At 33.4% G+C, this 22,239-nt stretch overlaps 1 protein-coding gene across 3 annotated transcripts in view; it reads left to right on the forward strand.

The window, feature by feature from the left end:
• The window catches only part of LOC127550597 (zinc finger protein 501-like), a 42,759-nt gene that overhangs the window by 15,781 nt on the left and 4,739 nt on the right, over window positions 1-22,239 (forward strand). The window contains exon 2 of one of the 3 annotated variants that reach the window (XM_051979678.1): window positions 5,733-5,850. The exons of the other annotated variants lie outside the window; for them this stretch is intronic. Coding sequence (XP_051835638.1) covers window positions 5,778-5,850 — 73 coding nt within the window. The 5' untranslated portion in view covers window positions 5,733-5,777. The remainder of the gene's footprint in view (window positions 1-5,732; window positions 5,851-22,239) is intronic. 3 annotated transcript variants of the gene reach the window in all.

The raw sequence follows: 22,239 nt of genomic DNA on the forward strand, positions 1-22,239 counted from the left end.
AATTTATTATATCAGTAGGTTTAGGTAGCGCACCGATGCCCGCAGAGGAGGAGAGTGGGTGCCGGTATACATATGTAGAGTGGTTGCCAGCATTAGTATACAGTCCGGTTACCCACTGTGATACTACAGGAACAGCCGCATCACTGTAGCAACGGCCGGCCCTGTAGTATCACAGTCGGCACTCGCGCTGTATACTACACAGCAGGGGGCATTCAAAGGGATATTTACACATGTTTTATCTAGTGACTCGAATATAAACCGAGGAGGGGATTTTCTGCCCAAAAATTGGGCAGAAAAACTTGGCTTATACTCGAGTATATACGGTAAGTCTTGTTTCAAGACTTAGCTAAGTGCAAGCCTTTCACTTTATGCAAGAAACTTTTCCTAGTGCTCCTTATTGTTAGAGCTTTCATTCTCTCAGAGACTAAATACAATTTCTCTTGTATATAGCTTGCTTGTGCACAGCTCTCTGCAAGTTTTCTCCCCCCATTAGTTTGTGAGCGCCTTGAGTTCAGGGACTGTTTTTGTCTTTCATTGTATCACCATGTCTTAGCATGGAGCCTGGCATATAACAAGTGCTTTATAAATACTTTTAACTTGACTTGAAATAGTAAATGAACAATTTCCTAATGACTGAACAAAGGAGCAGAATGAATAGTATTGATAATAAGTGTTTTGGGAATTTAGAGAAAGGAGTAATTAATGAGTTCTTAAAAATTTTTGTGGAAGTTACACCCTGAGCTATACCTAAATGAGATTTGATGAGTTGGAGAGAATGCATTGAAGGGGAAGAAGGAGCAGAAAAAAAAAGTCATGAAATTAGTATGGTATATATATTGTTGGCACACAGTGGGGGGAAAAGTCCACTGGAATTGAATTTAGGCAGTTCCCTATCCCTGCATTTTATAAAGCCTCAGGGTATAAACTGTCACAGGTTTCCTAAATTCTATGACTTTGACTAAGTAATTTAACCCTGAGCTTCAGTTTTTTTTATCTGAAAATTGGGGATGCTAATACTTGTCTTAGGTCCTTCCTCACAGGATTGTTGCAAGGATCATTTGAAGTGAAACATGATGTAAATGCAAGGTATCATGATTGTCACAATTGTTATCATCATCATTATCATTATCATAGCCTTCCACTTAGTCATTCTCAAGGATACAATTCTTGAATGGTTGGGTCCAGCGGACAATATCTTTTCACCTCCTTAGCCTTATTCTCCAAATTATTTGATGAGCTTGTTGATATGCTCTAGAGCTCAAAAATTTTATATATCTTTTCTTGTTTTAATCTGACGTTCAGTTCAGTAAATATTTAAGACCTACAGTATGAAAAACACTCTGCTAAGTTCTGAAATAGATACAAAGTTTAATTAAGGCATTATCTTTCTCATGAGGTTGTTTGATAACAGGTTAACACATATACAAACCATTAGAGAGTCTCATATAGAATGTGCTTTGAGAGGTCTGAGGATGTTCATTACCCACTGAGGGAATCAAAGAGATATTCATGGTTGTTAAACGTTTAAGGATAGGCAGGAATTCAGAAAATGAATCAGGAAAAGGCACATCCCAGGTAAAGAGAATAGTAGACATAAAGACTAGGGAAAAAGGCATGTTTGGAGATTCAGTAGAGAGTGTTGAGGTCTAAATTTGGGGTACCTAAATGAAATTAGGGTTTAGTTGAAGTCTGGTGGCAGGTTTGGGGTACAGGGAGTCAAACAGAGCTCCCCTGCAACCCCCTTGGATTCGGCGCAAGGATACGGGGATAAATGAGGTCTAGTAGCGCGAGTCCCCAATAAAGGTATTTATTGGCCTGAGAGCTAAATTGATAAAAGAGGTTTATTACTGGATTTGGAAGTAAGGTGAAGGTAGAGATAAGGAGGGCACCAGACAGAGGGTCCAGTGGACAGAGGATCCTCACATGGCTAGCATGTTTGGGACCTCTGCAAAAAAGGGGGTCCCAGCATGTCCTTTTTATAATGGGAGATTTAGCTCCAGGTGCTTTTGAGTCTAGCCCCAAAGTTGGCTCCAATCAGGGTGGGGCTGGGACAAGCCCATATCTTGTATTGGAATACAAAGGGACCAGGATTTGTGAATTAAAGGGTAATTACATTAACTAGGTGGGGTTGGGAGTCACAAAGAAAGGAATCTTTCCCACATCAAGAGGGCTGAGTGGAATAAATAATTCACTTCGGCTGAGGTGTAGAATATATAGAGGAAAATAGTATATTATAGGCTGGAAAAGTAAAATGAAATCAGATTGTATAGAACTTTGAAAGATAATAGTAAGCATTTGAAAATTTCTGAACATTAATAATAATAATAGATAGCATTAATATAACACTTATATACCAGGCACTCTGCTGTGCTAAGTTTTACAATTATTTCATTTTTGAACTTCATAGCATTCCTGGGAGGTAAGTGCTAGAACTGTACAGATAAGGAAATTGAGGGAAGCAGACCTAAATGTCTTACCTAGGCTTACACAGCTAGTATATATCTGAGGCTACATTTGAACTCAGGTCTTCCTGAATCCAGGTCCAGTGCTTTATTCAGTGTCCCACCTGGCTACTCCAATTTTGAACAAGAAAGTAACACAACTAGGTTTATGTATGCAGAAAATCAATCTGGAAGAAATATGAAGGATTATAGGAGAGAAAAGATGAAGGTGAGATCTGGAAGATTTTCTAATAGTCTAAGTTGTGGTCAGGCAGGCATGTACTAACTAGAATGGTAGCAGTTAGAAATAGGAGAGGATGGATGTGGGAGATATCCTAGAGATGGGAGTGACAAGACTTGTTAACAAATTAGAAATGATAATTGAGGGAAAAGAAAAAACAAAGTTCTCTGTGTCATGGAACCCCTGGAAATTTGCTTTTTGGTGCTGACACTAAGGAGGTACACTTCCTCTGCAGGGCTGGTGTACAGTATAGGGCAGTGAAATGGGAAGAACAAGTTCATGGTAGAAGCATGCTCTTCTGGAGGCATTGGGAAAGTAAAGTTTGTTATTAGGCAAATCACCAATCCCTGAGGCTTCTTTTGTCATTGTGCTCCTTTGCTATTATGCCTATTCTCACCATTAGTCAGCATAGTTGCATCTCACCAGATGGTCTATGTGCTTTTTGAGCCAAGAACCTCAGACCAGGTGAAGCAACACACAAATTCTGCAGGATACCCAAAAGTGAGCCTTTACCTTCTCAGTGCCCTGAAAATTTATTTGGTTCTAATTTTCTCTGTAATAACAAGCTTACTCTTTCCAAAGGCAGTAGGGCTGCAGGCAATAGTCATTACTCTTTGTCTCCTTAAATATTCCCACCTGAACGCCTCTGCATGCTTGAAAGGTAGCACAATTATTCATAAATGCAGTTCTCTCAATCCCTTTGTCCTGTTGGTTTCCCTTAGTTACATGTATTAATATATGGGAGAAGGTTTATATGATTCAACCAGATCTGGTTTCCAAGTTTTAATAAGTAGAACTTTTATCTGCAAGTATCATTACTCTATTCATCAAGATTTCTTTATCTACTGTGCAAATTATTTGGAAGAAACCATTTAATTCAATTCATTAAGTGTTTGGTTTGTTGTTGTTGTTGTTGTTGTTGTTTTAATAACAGCTTTTTGTTTTTCCAAATACATGCAAAGATATTTTCAACATTCACCTTACAAAACCTTATGTTCCAAATTTTTCTCCCTCCTTCTCCTAGACAGCAAGCAATCCAGTATAAATTAAACATATGCAGTTCTTCTAAACATATTTCCATATTCATCATGCTGCACAAGAAAAATCAAATCAAAAGGGAAAAAAGAAAATAAAAACAAGCAAACACAACTACAATAACAAAAATGTGAAAATATTATGCTTTGATCCACATTCAGTCCCCTCTCTCTGGGTGCAGATGGCTCTCTCCATCAGAAGTCTATTGGATTTGGAACTGAATCACCTAATTGTTGAAAAAAACCAAGTCCATCACATTTGATCATCACATAATTTTGTTACTGTATATATACAATGTTATCTGGTTCTGCTCACTGTACTCAGCATCAGTTCATGTAAGTCTCCCTAGGCCTCTTTGAAATCAGAGGAAAACAGAGAAATGAAGCTGTCTCTTCAGTTTGCTATGAATCTGGGAAACTATAAAGATGGTGGAGCCTTTGACAAAATAAGAAAATGAAGAGGAATGGATTTATGGGGGAAAATAATGATTTCTGTTTTAGGTATGTTTGAATTTGAGTTATGGATGGGACATACAAAAGAGATGTCCAGCAGGCAGTTGATGATAATGACCTGGAGCTCAAAAAAGAGATAAGGACTAAATATCTGTATTCTGCATAGAAATAATTGTACCAGTGGAAACTTATGAGATCATCAAAACATAGAGTACAGAAGGAAAAGAGAAGAGACTCAGGACAGAGCTATGGGATATACCCATTTAGAAAGTGACATGGATGATAATCTTGTATACATAGGCTATCTGGAAAGACAGCTAAGAAGAGGATATATCTATTTTGGGGGGGTTTTGTTTGTTTGTTTAGAAAGTTCTCCCATTAGAAGGATTTGTTTTTGTGCTAGAATAAATGTTTAAATATTTGTTAATATGTATTTAAAAATTTTAATGTATATGGTTCTATAACCATTAGTTTATAGTTGCAGTGCTTAGGAAAACAGTAACTGGACTTCTAATTGTTTTTGTAGACTCTTCTGATGTTTTTTGGTCAACTTTGGGCCCTAATTTAGATGATCTGTACTGGAAGTTCATGCAAAGAAATAATGCTGCTTAGGATATACCATACTATTTGTGTACTACAATTCCTCTGGCATTTAGAGCCCTTTAGAACTTGGACCTAACCTACCTCTCTGGCCTTGTTACACACCACATTCCTTTAATTTACTCTTGTATCTAGTCAAACTGGTCTCACGTATCCATTTCCCATCTCTATGCCTTTTCATGGGCTTTTCCCCATGCACCTCCATTTCTCACAATTCCCTTCAAGACTTAATCTCAAGCAATCTTTGAAATGAGACTTTTTCTGATACATTAGTTGTTAATTGTTAAACATCATCAGCTTGTGTTTATCTTTCTCTATTTTGAACATGTTCACATGCTTCTCTTTCTCTCCAGCTAGGATGTAAGCTGCTTGAGGGCAAGGACTATTTCACTTTTGTCTTGTTATCCTCAGCATCAAGCTCAGTGTCTAGGAATAAAAAGCACAATTTATTGACCCAACAGACAGGAGTAATAAAGTTCCAGTAAGCCAACTGGAGTTCTGACAAATTTTGTGTCATCCATTTCCCCTATATAGTCACCTGAAAGGAATCTGTCCCTACTCACCAAGGAAAAAAAGATAACCAGGTTTTCCATTTTACAGCAAAAACACAACAGTGAATTTTCTCTTTAAGGCTAAAAATTCTCCCTTCTTTCTAACTTCTCATTTATTCAATATCTTATTTCTTAATAATAGTAAGAGGTTCTATTAGTTTTGAGTACCTTGGAATGAACAAATTATAGAAATTTACTGTTTCTAGAAAAATAGGCAAGGGCTTGAATCTAACGTATAGAACTTGGTGTTGCATAGCATATGTATTTATTATATCCTTTTGTAGTCTTTCTGGACCTAGAACAAATCTCAAGGAAACTACCTGATTTCAATTAAAAATGCACTTCTTGGTTTTGAAGCAGAAACCCTAGCAAGGTGACTGGGTAAACATATTCCCTCTTTTTCTCATTTCAGCATTTCTTACAACAAAATTTCCTACCATGTTACACTACTCCTAGCATGACTTCATATCCATCACCTTTTCATATATGCCAGCATTCTATCTACTTTCTTTCCTGGATAATTTGTGTGGGTAAGTTAACATGTAAATATCTTACTCATAATTTATTTCTCATGGCAATATCCCCTATTTCTCTTCACCCCTAAATAAACACAATATATTCTGGTTTAGAGACATAAAGAGCTGTAAAAACCTATTTTTTTTTCTTAATTTACATTATTTTCTCTCCTTCTCACAATTGTAATACATATGCATACTAAAGCAAAACATATTCCTTTGTTGTCAGTGCCTTAAAATGTGTGTTCTAGTTGTGTTCTAGATATTTAGATTCTGAAAAATTAGATGTTGGATAGAATTTGTCATCAGGTTTAAGAGTTTAAAAGGTCTCATTTTTATAGTGTTGTTGCTAGTATGTAAATTGTTCTCCTGGTTGTGTTCACTCCACTCTTCCACTCTTCATTATATTATATAATTCATTTTCAAGTTTTTGTTGTTGTTTGTCTGTTTTCTGAATGCACCTCTTCCTTCTTTTCTTTTTTTTTTAAATTAAAGTTTTTTATTTTCAAAACATATGCATAGATAATTTTCAACATTAATCCCTTGCAAAACCTTGTGTTACAAATTTTTTATCCCTCCTTTTCCCCTCACTGCCTCCCCTAGATGGCAAGTAATCCAATATATGTTAAATATGTGCAGTTCTTTTGTACATATTTCCACAATTATCATGCTGCACAAGAAAAGATCAAAAAGAAAAAAATGAGATAGAAAACAAAATGCAAGCAAACAACAAAAAGGGTGAAAACACTATGTTGTGATCTACATTCAGTCCCCACAATCCTCTCTTTGGGTGTAGAAGGCTCTCTTCATCATTAAACAATTGGAATTGGTTTGAATCATCTCATTCTTGAAGAGAGCCATGTCCATCAGAACTAATCATTGTATAATATTGCCATTGTATTGCCATGTACAATGATCTCCTGATTCTGCTCATTTCACTCAGCATCAGTTCATGTAAGTCTCTCCAGGCCTCTCTGAAATCATCTTGTTGGTCATTTCTTACTGAACCACAATATTCATATACCACAATTTATTCAGCCATTCTCCAACTGATGGGCATCTGCTCAGTTTCTAGTTTCTTGCTACTACAAAAAGTGCTGCCACAAACATTTTTTGCACATGTGGGTCTGTAGAGATACAAGCAATTAACTCTTTCCCAAGCAGTTAACCTATCTGGTCCCTTCCATTCAGCACTTTCTTCATGCAGAGAACTGGAGGCAGGAGCTTAAGCTCTCAGAGAGAAGGAGAGAGAGCTAGGGAAGATAAGCAGACTAGAGACTGAAGCACAAGCCCTTGGACTATTCATTTCCACCTTTAGTCAAGCTCCTAGTGGCAGGCTCTCCTGCATGTCTCCACTGAGACCAAGACTCCGGAAGACCTCCAGTTCTCTTGTCTTCTTTGCCTCTGAATCTGGCTGAGTTTGTGCAAGCTTATATGCTCTCTTATCATAGGTGTGAATCTTATAGAACTATATTAAGTACTAAGTACATGTACTGAACTAGAAAACTATTAAGCACCATGCTAAACAACCATTGTCTTTATCAATTCCACTGAGTTAGCACCTTGTAAGAATCCTTATTTCAAGTTCAGAATTCTGGCACATAACAAATTTCCATATTAACCATATTAAAGAAAGAAGAAGAAGAAAGAAAAAAGAAAGTGAAAAAATTATACTTTAATCTGCAGTCGGAGTTCATCAATTCTTTCTTTCTTTCTTTCTTTTAATTCAGTGCTGATTTGTACTAAATCAAGTCAAATCAACACATATTTATTAATCACCTCCTGTGTGTCAAGCATTGTTAAGTGCTGGAGATACATTGCAGGCCAAAATAGTCTTTGCCCTCAAGAGGGTCACAATAGAATTGGGGATACAATATAAACCCAATTTTGTAAACCAGTTTTTATCAGCAGTACAGCAGTGAAAATTCAGTGTTTATGTTCTTTTTTCCCCCTTCTTTTCTTTTTTTTTGCTATGTAATTTTATTTATTTATTTATTTATTTTTATGAAACAAAAATTATTAATAGCATATGTTAAAAATTAAGATAATACAAAATTGTTAATAGGCACACATTAAAATTAATATATAACACAAAGGTTGTTAATAGGCACATTAAAATTAACACATAATATGTAACACAAAAGTGTTAATAGGCACATATTAAAATAAACATATAACACAAAGGTTGCTAATAGGCATATTAATAAGGGCATTTTGGGTGGCACAGTGGCTAGAAGGCTGGGCCTGGCATCAGGAAAACTTCTCTCTGGTTGTTGCTCAGTTGTGACAGCCATGTCCAGCCCTTGTTGTCCCCATTTGGCCTTTTCTTGGCAGAGATCTTCCCTAGTGGATCCAGTGGATCCATTTTGTCAGATAGTCAGAGGTAAACATCAATTCTTTCTAGGGAGGTAGATAACATTTTTTATCATGAGTCTTCTGAAATTGTCTTGGATTATTGTATTGATTAGAATAGCTAAGTGTTTCCCAGTTGATCATTATTATAATACCTCTATTACTGTGTAGTGTTCTTCTGATTCTGTTCCTTTCATTTTACATCAGTTCATAAAAATTTTCCCAGGTTTTTCTAAAACCATTCTCATCATTTCTTATACCACAATAGTACAGAATGATGAAAAATTTGAATTATCTAGTCATCTGTTGGAATTATTTACAAAGGAAAAAAAACCCAAAAACTTCTCGACTTGCATCTATTATTGTATCCTTCAAAAGAGAAGATCCAGCAAAGGGGAAATTTGGATCTGGTTCTGCTAATAGAGAGAGCCTGGTTTCTATGGTAGAAATGACTGTTCTTTTAAAATTTATTTTAGTGAAAGATGGAGCAGTATAGTGTAATGGAAAGAGTCCTGAGTTTGGAGTCAGAGGACCTGTATTTGAATCTTAGATTACTATGTATGTAATATTGGTCAAGACATTTAAGTTTTCAGAGATACAGTCCTCTTCTAAAATGAAGGGGTTGGACTAAATTTGGACTACTTCTGTGGTCTTTTCCAGCTCTAAATCTAGAATCCTATGATCCTAAATGTTAGGCATGGTCTAACATGTATCTGAGATACTATGTGAGTAGATTTCAAATGATTCAGAATGCAGTAAACTCCAATTCTACAGGAAAAGTTTTCCCAAGGGTACTAGAAAATGAAAAAATAAAATCATGAAGATATAAACAATTATGCTCAGTCAACAAGTATTTTATTTGTTTTTAAAATATTCTTTTTTTAAAAATTGAATTCCAAATTCTCTCCTCTAGTTCCTTGCTTACTTATTGGGAAAATAAGCAATATAGTATCAATTATACACATGAAGTCATACAAAATATGTTATATTAGTCATATTTTAAAAAAAAAGCCATAAAAATAAATTAAATAAAAAAAGTGTACTTCAGTTTGCACTCAGAATTAATCAGTTTTCCATCTGGAGGTGGATAGCGTATTTTATCATGAGTTCCTTGGTACTCCTCAGAGTAGCTAAGTCTTTCATTGTTAGAATTGTTATTTTACCACTATTATTATTAATTAATTACTATTATTTTTAATTAATTACTATTAATGTGTACAATGATCTTGTTCTTCTAACTCCATTCTGCATCAATTCATTCTTCCCAAGTTTTTCTGAAGTCATCCCCATCATCATTTCTTACAGCACAAGAATATTCCATCACAATTGTTTTCTTAGCCCCTACCACAAAAAGGTGTTATGAATGTCTTTGTACACATATATCTTTATCCATTTTCTTTTATATTTTTGAGTAACAGCTCTAATAGTGGTATTGCTGAGTCAGAGGGTATACATAGTTTTATAATTCTTTGAGCATAGTTCCAAATTATTCTTCAGAATGGTTGGACCAGTTCATAATTCTACTAATATTGTATTAGTGTCCCTACTTTTCAATATTTAAAGTTGTTCTAATTTGCTTTTTTCTGATCAATAATAATATAAAGAATTTTTCATCTGACTATAGATAGCCTCTATTTCTTCTGAAAACTGCTTTCATATCTTTTGATCATTTATCAATTGAGTAATGGCTCTTATTTTTATAAATTTGATTTAGTTTCTTAAGTATTTAAGAAATGAGGCCTTTATCAGAGAAACTTACTATAAATGTCCTTTTCCAGTTTCCCAAAGTGTATTTTTAAAGTATTTATTATGGACTAGGCACTGTACTAAGTGGTAGAAATATGAAGAAAAAAGCAAAAATAATCCTTCCCTCTAATAATGGGGGAGACAACATATGGAATCAGTATATACATAGATGAAAGGTAATGTTAGAGAGAATGATACTAATAGCTGGGGGTCAGGAGAATGATCAGTAATAGTAGCATTTAGCTTTTTTTTTCTTTTTAAATAACATTTTAATTTTTTTCCAATTATATGTAAAGAAAAATTTTAACATTTTTTAAAATAAAATTTTGAGTTCCAAATTATTTTCCTCTTCACCTTCCTTCCTGAGATGTACACAATTTGACATAGGTTATATATGTGTAATCATGTAAAATATTTCCAGGCTCATCATGTTGTATAAGAAGAAGCACAGCAAAAGTGGAAAAACTATAAAAAATAAAGTAAAATGGTATACTTCATCTGCATTCAAAATCCATCAGTTATTTCTCTGGATGTGTTTAGCATTTTCCATTGTGAGTGTTTTGGAATTTTCTTGGATCCATTATAGTGCTGTGAAGAGCTAAGTCAGTTATCATCACAAAATATTACTGTTGCTGTGTACAAAGTTCTGGGTTCTACTCACTTTACTCAATTAATGTAAGTCTTTCCAGGTTTTTCTGAAATCTTCCTGCTCATCATTTTTTATAGCATTATAGTACACCATTATATCCATATTCCACATTTTGTTTAGCCATTCCCCAATTGATGGACATCCCTTCACTTTATAATTTTTTGATACCACAAAAACTACTATAAATATTTTTGTACATGTAGGTTTCTTTCCCTTTTTTATAATGTCTGGAATATAGACCTAATAGTGGTATGTACTTTGCTTTGTCTTAAAGGAAATCAGGGATTCTAAGTATTAGAGTTAAAGAGATAGAAAATTCTAAGTATTGGAGACAGTACCAAGGCAAAGGAATAGGAAATACAATGTGATATGTGAGAATAGAAAGTGGTCTAGCACAGCTAAATTGTAAAGGATATGGAGTGGAATATAAGTCTAGGAAGGGACTAGGTAAAAAGAGTTTTGACTATTAAACAAAAGAAGTAATAGGGAACTATTGAAGTTTATTCAGTATGTATGTGATATGGTGAGATCTGTGCTCTAAAAAAAGTCTCTTTAGAATTTAAGTGGAGGATGGATTGAATAGGGAGAGATTTGAGGCAGGGAGACCATGTAGATGACTATTATGTTAATTCAAATGAATATTAAGAGAGCAGCATTGTGAAGGGGAATGATAAGGTATTTGGTCTGGGACACATTATGTTTGAGATGCCTGAAGGGCATCCAGTTATAAAGGAAAAAAAAGGAGTCATGTGAAGAGTCCTATGTGTGTACACAGATATATCACCAACCAACTTAGATTTTTAAAACATATGTTTAAGGCAAGTAGTAATTATGAATGCAAAGTGAGATGTTGTCCAATAGTGAGGGTAAGGATTGCCAAATCTCAGGAATTGTGGCTGGTGAAGAAAATCAAGGACAATAAAAAGAATTTTTTGGTAGGCATGTTGTGGAAAAGAGGAGGACTAAAGAATGTATGGGAACCCTACGAGGCATAGATGGAATAGTGATAACTAATAAGAAAAATATAGCTCCTCCCAACAAGAACCACTTTTAGATGGAAAAGGATAGAACAAAAATGACTAAAGGAAGTTGATATTGGGGCAGCTAGATGGCATAGTGGATAAAGCACCACCCCTGAATTCAGGAGGACTTGAGTTCAAATCTGGTATCAAACATTTAACACTTCCTAGCTGTGTGACCCTGGGCAGGTCACTAAATCCCAATTACCTCAGGGAGGAAAAAAAAGTTGATATTCACTGTTGAAAAGGAGATCAAAGGGCACCTAGCCATCCTTAATAAATTCAAGTTATCTACCCTAGATGAATTACATTATCTTTACTATTGTATAATACATTATCTGTACATTGCACTATCTTACAATACCAAAAACATTGGGAATATTATTGCTAATCCACTGTTGGTGATACCTGAAAACATTTTTAAAATGAGGAAAGAATTATAGGACTTAAAAGGCAAATGTCCTGTTTTTGTTTTTTTAAAAAGAAAGAAAAAAAGAAAATAGTCTGCAAATTATACACTAATGAATATAAAACTGTTCAACTCCTGGAAAAATTCTAGAATCTATTTTTTTTCTTTTTTTTATTATAGCTTTTTATTTATAAGATATATGCATGGGTAATTTTTCAGCATAGACAATTGCAAAACCTTTTATTCCAATTTTTCCCCTCCTTCCTCCACTCTCTCCCCCAGATGGCAGGTTGATCAATACATGTTAAATATCTTGAAGTATATGCTAAATACAATATATGTATACATGTCCATATAGTTATTTTGCTGTACAAAAAGAATTGGACTTTGAAATAGTATACAATTAACCTGTGACGGAAATCAAAAATGCAGGCGGACAAAAATAGAGGGATTGGGAATTCTATGTTGTGGTTCATAGTCATCTCCCAGAGGTCTTTCACTGGGTGTAGCTTGTTCAGTTCATTACTGCTCTATTGGTACTGATTTGGTTCATCTCATTTTTAAAGAGGGCCACACCCATCAGAATTGATCATCATATAGTATTGTTAGAATCTATTTTTAAAGATATGATTAGTACATACCTCCTGCTGTTTGCAAAGAGCCAGCATGGTTTTAGCACAAATAAAGTTTCTCATGATATTATTGTGGAAGATGTGGAGAGATATGGGCTCAATTATAATCCCCTTAGATGGAGTCATGATTGGCTGAATGGCCTGACTCAGAAAGCATTCCTTAATGTTGGTGTCAGCTTAGAAGGAAGCTTCCTTTGAAGATCTCTAGGGATCTATGCTTTGTCCTGTGCTATTTAATATTTATATTAATGACTTGGAGAAGGTACATAGATGGCATGCTATCAGATTTGTAGATTGCACAGAATTGAGAGAACTAACAGTTTCAGGAATGAAAAAAAAAAAAAAGATTTTCATAGGCTAGAACAGTTGGTTGAATATAGGATTACAAAATTTGAAAGTTTTAAAATTGACTTCATAAGTAAAAATTGGTTGAGGGTTAAACAGCACTTTGTCTTTTTTTTTTTTTTTTTTTAATCTGGAGTTTTAGTTGCTTGCAAGTCTCTATGAGCCAGCCTTGTAACATGATCACCAAAAAAGATGGTGGGATTTTAGATTACATTAAGAGACTTCTTAGAAAAAAGAGGGGATGGATCCACTCTACTCTGTCTGGTCACACCACATCTGGAATACTGTGTTTATTTCATCTTAATATAATTTCCAAAGATTACTGATAAGCTGGAAAATGTCCAGACAATGGAGGCATAATAGTGAGTCCTCTTGAGTCCATATCATAAGTTAATTCATTGAAAGAACTGGGGATGTTTAACTCAGACAAGACTTTATCAGGACATGGTAGCTGTCTTCAAGTATTTGAAAGACTCCTACATTGAAAAGAATAAATTTGATTTGTTTGGGCCTAGAATGCATAATTAGGAACAACGAGTAGAAGTCACACAAAGAGACAAAATTAAGCTTTATGTCAGGAAGAAACCTTCCTAACAATTAGACTTGTCCAAAAGTGAAACTAGGGCAGCTAGTTGGTACTATGGATAGAGTACCCCGCATGGAGTCAGAAAGACTCGTCTTGCTTAGTTCAAATCTGATCTCAGATACTCTATAGTTATATGATCCTGGGCAAGTCACTTAACCTTGTTTGCTTCAGTCTCCTTATCTATAAAATTATATAGAGAAGGAAATGGGAAACTGCTCCATTATCTTTGCCAAGAAAACCCCAAATACGATCACTAAGAGTCATTCATGACTGAAAAATGACTAATAAAAAAAAAAAGAAAGAAAGAAACTGGCTGTGTTGGAAAGTAATAGGTACCAATTCTTTTTTTTTTTCTTTTTTTTTTTCTTACATGGATAACTTTTTTTTTTTAATTTTTATTTAATAATTAGATACCAATTCTTTGTAGGATTATTTGTCTGGTAAATTATAGTGAAGATTTGAGGTAGCAGTTTGAAGTTTAGCAGGAAACAGGTTTAGTCTATCACTTTATACTATAATAAACTCCAAATGGATATTTAACTTATATATTTAAAATTATAAAATTTGAAAAGAATAGGGGTACATTTCACAATTATTGCAAGAGACTGAATTCATAAACAAAGAGTAGGGGTGATAAAAATGAAATGGGTAATTTCAGTTACATAAAATTTAAAAATTTTTGAGTTAAAAATTAGTGCAGCTAGAATAAGAAATCAGTTAAGTAGTTTTTAAAAATATTCTTTGCATCAAACATTTTACATAAAAGTCCAATACTCAAGATAAGTGGGGAAATTGGCAAAAATATATAAAGCCAAAACCCTTCTTTAATATGTAAGGGATCAAAGGATATCAATAGATTTCAAAAACTGCAAATGATCAACTAGCATTCGGAAAAATGCACAGCTTTCTGTCAAGATGAATTCCCTGAACATAAAAATAGACTAAATAGAAATCAGTGATTTGATGAGATAGCAAGAAATATTAGGGAAAAAATTAAAAGATTGAAAAAATAGAAGAAAACAATAATCATGCCAATAATAATAATAATAATAAATAGTACAAAATGGGGGGGGGGATACCTTGTAATTACACTGATATATTTGGGGCGGAAAGGGAAAAATTATACCTTTATAGTGAGTGATTTATTTAGTAATAGTTTCTCGTTTTGTGCCTTAACTTCTACAAATTTATCAGTGATTGAATGTTTGTGCTCAATAAATAATATAGTTACTTTAAATTTCTTTATAAAATTCAAAATACCTGAACTAGTTGCTGATTTTATAATGATACTACAAATGACTATCATTTATTCCTCAAAAGTTCTTCCAATTTCCTGCAGGACAAAAAATCACAACTATTTATTCAGTAGTTTTAATGCCTACTTAACAATTTGAACTTTGATCTTTTGGTTACAGTCTGATATAAATAATCTTTTCTATAAACAATTGTCCTGTAACTAATTTAATCTTAACAAAGCAAAATGTCTGCAGAAGGTACAATTTAGGCAACTATAAAATCATGCCACTGATGTAATATTTCATTTTCTTAATTCACTCTTTAGTTTTAAAACAAAAAGATAACAGTTTCAAAAAGAATAAATAAAATTTTAGAAATGTTAAAATTCAGTAACATTTAATGTGTAAACTTAAATTTGTTTTTATCAAACAAAAATATCACAAACCTGGCAATTCATACCATCACTTTTTAAATTTTGAACACAAATTAAAACTCCAAGTAATCACATGGAATAACAAAATTAAAGTAGTTCCAGAAATGTTTCTTCATTTTTACTGTCACTATACTAGTATTGTTTATTTTAATGTAGAAATATATATTGCCACAGGACTACCTTCAAAGGGAGCTCAAATAATTCTGAATCATTAATAAACTTTTAAAGAGAAGCTAGTAAACTTTTTTAATCATGTAAGAAGAAAAACGGTGCCTTTCTGATAAAATAAAAATACTCAAAATAAATCACAAAATACCAATATTGTATTGAAATAGAAAAAAAAAACTACATAGGACAAAAACATGAAATCGAATGAGTGTGATCTACTTTAAAGACCTTTTACTTTAATCCATAGTAGTTTCTTTTCTAAAGTGTAAAAAAAATGTTTTAGAAATCTAAGTCAAGGGCCAAATATATAACTGGAAATTTTCTGAATTAACATCTATGTAGAATGTAATGCTTATTAAAGGATAAGTAATAAAAATGCGCTAATATGAAGCTTGCATGTATTTCTTAAAGCTCATGTGATCCTAGCAATTTTCAATTTAGACAAACAAAATATTTTTTCAGGGAAAATAATTTTATCACTGAAATTGCTGAAAAAAAAAAAAGCCAGCTTGTGGTGCTAATAAAAAAAACAGGCCAACTTTTAGTTGAGTTTATTATTGTTTTTACATTCTTTACGGGTGATGCATCCTCTTATTTCTTGGACCTGGGGCAAACCATTCCCACCTCTCTACCCTTGGTATGCCAGAAGTCCCAAGAAAGACTCAGTAATGTTATGGTCAAAATCCAGAGCTCCCATATCAAATAAATACTTAAATAGTCATAAAGAAAGAGTTCAAGAATCAGGGAATTATATTCAGGTTCACATAAGACTTGGCAGCTTTTACTCTAAATAAGAGGAAATCTTAGAATAAACTTCCAAAAGGCAAAAAGGTTTTTAATGAAGAATAACTTACTAGAGAGCTGAATATAATGCTCCCGAGGGAAACTGGATCATTAATTGAATAAAGGACTTTCAAGCACTTCTTTCTGATAAAAAAAAAAAAATCAAGGCTAAATAGGAATTTTGAGATGATAACATGAATAAATAGACATGCAATTTGAACAATTGGAAATAACTGTGTCATGATAAAAGGCTACCATTTTAATAGGAGAAGAAAAAACAAATGTCCTCTCAGAACCTTGATGTCTTCAAAGAATATTGAGGAAGTTGAATAAGAAAAACAGAAAACCTCAGGTTTGGATTGTTTCTGTTCTGAAAGTTTGGGGAGGACAAAAAACAGTATCATAAATGTATACACTGGCATAGAAGGGAAGAAAGTAATGAAGCTATTTCTTATAATTGAAGTGTATGGTGTGTTTATATTTGTATACAAACATAGAGAAAGGGCTAGGGAAATAGGCATCTGGTGAACCTCACTGTTATCTGAAGGAAGCATCATTGAAATCCCCCTGACTTCTCCCCCACATTGCTTTGTGTCTGTGCTCACAAAAAGAAGAAAAGAGTCTGGTGGAAACAGTATGTCAAATGTAATGCAGACACAGGAGGGAATAGGGCAAAATAGGGGTTAAAAGAAAGGATAATACTGGGAAGAAACTGTCTGAAGCAAAGTAAACTTCCTGAAGTGGAGATTACAACAAAAACAAACTTGCAAAGAACTGGAAACTAAGTGAATGCCCATCAATTGGGAAAAGGTGGAATAAATTGTGTTTTATGAATATAAGGGGATATTGTTGCACTGTAAGTAATATGAGACAATTCCATATAATCCTAGGGTATATAAACTCATACAATATCGTTGTCGAAGTGCATAATGATCTCCTGGTTCTGCTCATCTCACTTAGCATCAGTCCATGTAGGTCTCTCCAAGCCTCTCTGTATTCATCCTGCTGGTCATTCCTTACAGAGCAATAATATTCCATAACATTCATATACCACAATTTACCCAGCCATTCTCCAATTGATGGGCATCCATTCATTTTCCAGTTTCTAGCCACTACAAACAGGGCTGCTACAAACATTTTGGCACATACAGGTCCCCTTCCCTTTTTTAGTATCTCTTTGGGGTATAAGCCCAATAGAAACACTGCTGGATCAAAGGGTATGCACAGTTTGATAGCTTTTTGGGCATAATTCCAGATCGCTCTCCAGAATGGCTGGATTCGTTCACAACTCCACCAACAATGCATCAATGTCCCCGTTTTCCCGCATCCCCTCCAACATTCATCATTGTTTTTTCCTGTCATCTTAGCCAATCTGACAGGAGTGTAGTGATATCTCAGAGTTGTCTTAATTTGCATTTCTCTGATCAATAGTGATTTGGAACACTCTTTCATGTGAGTGGTAATAGTTTCAATTTCTTCATCTGAAAATTGTCTGTTCATATCCTTTGACCATTTATCAATTGGAGAATGGCTTGATTTTTTATAAATTTGAGTCAGTTCTCTATATATTTTGGAAATGAGGCCTTTATCAGAACCTTTAATTGTAAAGATGTTTTCCCAGTTTGTTACTTCCCTACTAATCTTGTTTGCATTCGTTCTGTTTGTACAAAGGCTTTTTAATTTGATATAATCAAAATTTTCTATTTTGTGATTGGTAATGGTCTCTAGTTCATCTTTGGTCACAAATTTCTTTCTCCTCCACAAGTCTGAGAGATAAACTATCCTATGTTCCTCTAATTTATTTATAATCTCGTTCTTTATGCCTAGGTCATGGACCCATTTTGATCTTATCTTGGTATGTGGTGTTAAGTGTGGGTCCTTGCCTAATTTCTGCCATACTAATTTCCAGTTATCCCAGCAGTTTTTATCAAATAATGAAATCTTATCCCAAAATTTAGAATCTTTGGGTTTGTCAAACACTAGATTGCTATAGTTGACTATTCTGTCTTGTGAACCTAACCTTTTCCACTGATCAACTAATCTATTTCTAAGCCAATACCAGATGGTTTTGGTGACTGCTGCTTTATAATATAATTTTAGATCAGGTACAGCTAGACCACCTTCATTTGATTTTTTTTTCATTAATTCCCTTGAGATTCTCGACTTTTTATTGTTCCATATGAATTTTGTTGTTATTTTTTCTAAATCATTAAAATATTTTCTTGGAAGTCTGATTGGTATAGCACTAAATAAATAGATTAGTTTAGGGAGTATTGTCATCTTTATTATATTTGCTCGGCCTATCCAAGAGCACTTAATATTTTTCCAATTATTTAAGTCTGACTTTATTTGTGTGAAAACTTTTTTGTAATTTTGCTCATATAATTCCTGACTTTCCTTTGGTAGGTAGATTCCCAAATATTTTATGCTATCAACAGTTATTTTGAATGGAATTTCTCTTTGTATCTCTTGCTCTTGGATTTTGTTGGTGGTGTATAAGAATTGCATGTATTTCTTAAAGCTCATGTGATCCTAGCAATTTTCAATTTAGACAAACAAAATATTTTTTCAGGGAAAATAATTTTATCACTGAAATTGCTGAAAAAAAAAAAAGCCAGCTTGTGGTGCTAATAAAAAAAAACAGGCCAACTTTTAGTTGAGTTTATTATTGTTTTTACATTCTTTACGGGTGATGCATCCTCTTATTTCTTGGACCTGGGGCAAACCATTCCCACCTCTCTACCCTTGGTATGCCAGAAGTCCCAAGAAAGACTCAGTAATGTTATGGTCAAAATCCAGAGCTCCCATATCAAATAAATACTTAAATAGTCATAAAGAAAGAGTTCAAGAATCAGGGAATTATATTCAGGTTCACATAAGACTTGGCAGCTTTTACTCTAAATAAGAGGAAATCTTAGAATAAACTTCCAAAAGGCAAAAAGGTTTTTAATGAAGAATAACTTACTAGAGAGCTGAATATAATGCTCCCGAGGGAAACTGGATCATTAATTGAATAAAGGACTTTCAAGCACTTCTTTCTGATAAAGAAAAAAAAAAAAATCAAGGCTAAATAGGAATTTTGAGATGATAACATGAATAAATAGACATGCAATTTGAACAATTGGAAATAACTGTGTCATGATAAAAGGCTACCATTTTAATAGGAGAAGAAAAAACAAATGTCCTCTCAGAACCTTGATGTCTTCAAAGAATATTGAGGAAGTTGAATAAGAAAAACAGAAAACCTCAGGTTTGGATTGTTTCTGTTCTGAAAGTTTGGGGAGGACAAAAAACAGTATCATAAATGTATACACTGGCATAGAAGGGAAGAAAGTAATGAAGCTATTTCTTATAATTGAAGTGTATGGTGTGTTTATATTTGTATACAAACATAGAGAAAGGGCTAGGGAAATAGGCATCTGGTGAACCTCACTGTTATCTGAAGGAAGCATCATTGAAATCCCCCTGATTTCTCCCCCACATTGCTTTGTGTCTGTGCTCACAAAAAGAAGAAAAGAGTCTGGTGGAAACAGTATGTCAGATGTAATGCAGACACAGGAGGGAATAGGGCAAAATAGGGGTTAAAAGAAAGGATAATACTGGGAAGAAACTGTCTGAAGCAAAGTAAACTTCCTGAAGTGGAGATTACAACAAAAACAAACTTGCAAAGAACTGGAAACTAAGTGAATGCCCATCAATTGGGAAAAGGTGGAATAAATTGTGTTTTATGAATATAAGGGGATATTGTTGCACTGTAAGTAATATGAGACAATTCCATATAATCCTAGGATATATAAACTGATACATATAAAGAAGTGATCAGATTGAGTAGAACAATTTTAACAGTGACAGAAACTGTAAGGATTTTAAAACTTTGTTCAAAGCAGCAATCAACCACTTTTCCAGGGGACCTAGGAAGCATAATACATCTTTTCTGATACAGAGGTGATGGATTCAGGGTTAAGGGAAAAAAAAAAAAACATATTTTTTTTTCTGGACATAGGGTCACTGTGGATTTGCTCTTCTTGGTTATACCTTTTTTGTTTGTTTTTAATGGTTAGAAGGAGAGAGGAAATATAAATGATGATGTTTCTTTAAAAATAAGGAAAAACAAGAGGGCCTTTGAAACATTTTTCAAAGTGCACAGAAGAATAAAGAAGAAATTCAAAAGAAAGTAGTGATGAAGAGAACAATTTTGGAAGTTTATTGGGTTAAATTTGTTATGTATATTTTTTGAAGGCAAGTAATATAGAGAGATTTACAGTTTAGCATATAATTTCTTTTTATTACTTTGTATGAGAATACAAAATCCTCTACAAATTACAAATATGGTAATGCTCATTTTTCGGTTTTCAATTTTTTTAAATTTTATAAATGCAAATTAATTGAACTTTGAGATTTTAATTCATACCTATCAAATTGGAAAATCTGATAAAGCAATAGTTAATATCTAAAAGATGGTGGAAACTCAGACATGCCACAAACACTGTTGGAAAAGTTGGAAGTTGGTCTTATCATTTTGGAAAAAGATTTGGAATCACATGGTTAAAGTTAATAATCATACCTTTTGATTTACCTTTATTTCATCGAGGTCAGTAATAGAAATATTTATTCAAATATTCACAGAAATATTTTTTGTAGTAGCAAAAAACTAAAAACAAACTGGATGCCTCTCAATTGAAGAATGACTAAAGAAATTATAATATATGTAATATAAATATAATAAAGAAAAGATAATATACATATGAAGAAATAAGAGAAAAATAAGGTGTACAAACTTATACATAGCAAATTAATCAGAACTAATTGAACACTATAAATAACAATATAAATGAAAATAAGAAATGAAGACATAAGTAAGATTTAACATAATGACCAGTCTAGGTTGTAGAGAATTGATAATACAGTCTCTTTTTGGGAATGATGTATTAGACCATGAGTATAGATTATTGAATATTTTGTCAATTAAATTTGCTGTATTGTTTTGTTTTATTTAACTGTTTATTATCAGAGAGGAATTAGTGGGTAGAATAGATTTTTGGGAAGTGATAGTGGTGTGAATACCAAAAGAAAAAATGTTATATATTCAGAATCTAATATTCCTCATGTCTAATAGTTTTATTAATAAACCAAGTGAAATTATTCTGAAAGAATTATTCTGCATGATTTTTTTACAGGCTCCACAAATTCACTTCGTTTTCTAAGTGTCTGGAAATAATCTATTTAACAATGTGTTCTAGAATTCTGTGAAAAACAGTCAGACTACAACTTTAGGAATCCTTCTTAACTCCATTTAGAATAACCTCCTATCTCAAGTTTTCACCTTTCATTCTGCATGATTTCTCCAAAGATTGTATGTAGGGGTTCTTAGTTACTCTGAAAGTTTTGTTTTGTTTTGTTTTTTCATATTTTGACTTATCATTTGTTTGGATTTATAGATGTATTTTATTTAAGTTGGTTTTGTGTTCTGTTATCTTTTATCTTTAGTTTCAACTTAATGACTTTTGAGAGGCAATATTCCAATGAAAATAGTGCTGGACCAAGAATCAGAAGCCATAGGTTCTAGTACTTGTTCAAGCAAAGTAATTTGCTCTTCTTAAGCCTCAGTTTTATTATTAAAACGATTATATCATCTGCCCTTTGTATCTCTTAGACTATTTCTGTTAATGATGGATGAATGTGAAAACTTTTTATAAACTGCGCATTGCTATGCCCATGTAAGGTATTATACTGTAATACTTCAGAAGATCCATCATCTGATAACCAATCTCTTAATGTTGAATCTCTTCAAATTTAGCTATGATAGGGGAACAGACACATTAAAGGTTATATTCATAAATGAATTTTTTTTTTTTTTAGCTCGGTAGGATCTACCATAATTTTTATCCTAGTGACTGGCATGTTCTTTAAGAACCTAAGGTTATCCATCCACTCTGGCTCAATGAGGTATTTGGAGTAGGACTTCCCAGGGCAAAGATTGCTTTCCTTGGTGTTTTATTTTCCCAACACAGAAAAGAGAATAAATTTGCATTTTTAAAAATTTCTT

This window comes from Antechinus flavipes, chromosome 2 (genome assembly GCF_016432865.1).
Source record: "Antechinus flavipes isolate AdamAnt ecotype Samford, QLD, Australia chromosome 2, AdamAnt_v2, whole genome shotgun sequence".
NCBI lineage: Eukaryota > Metazoa > Chordata > Mammalia > Dasyuromorphia > Dasyuridae > Antechinus > Antechinus flavipes.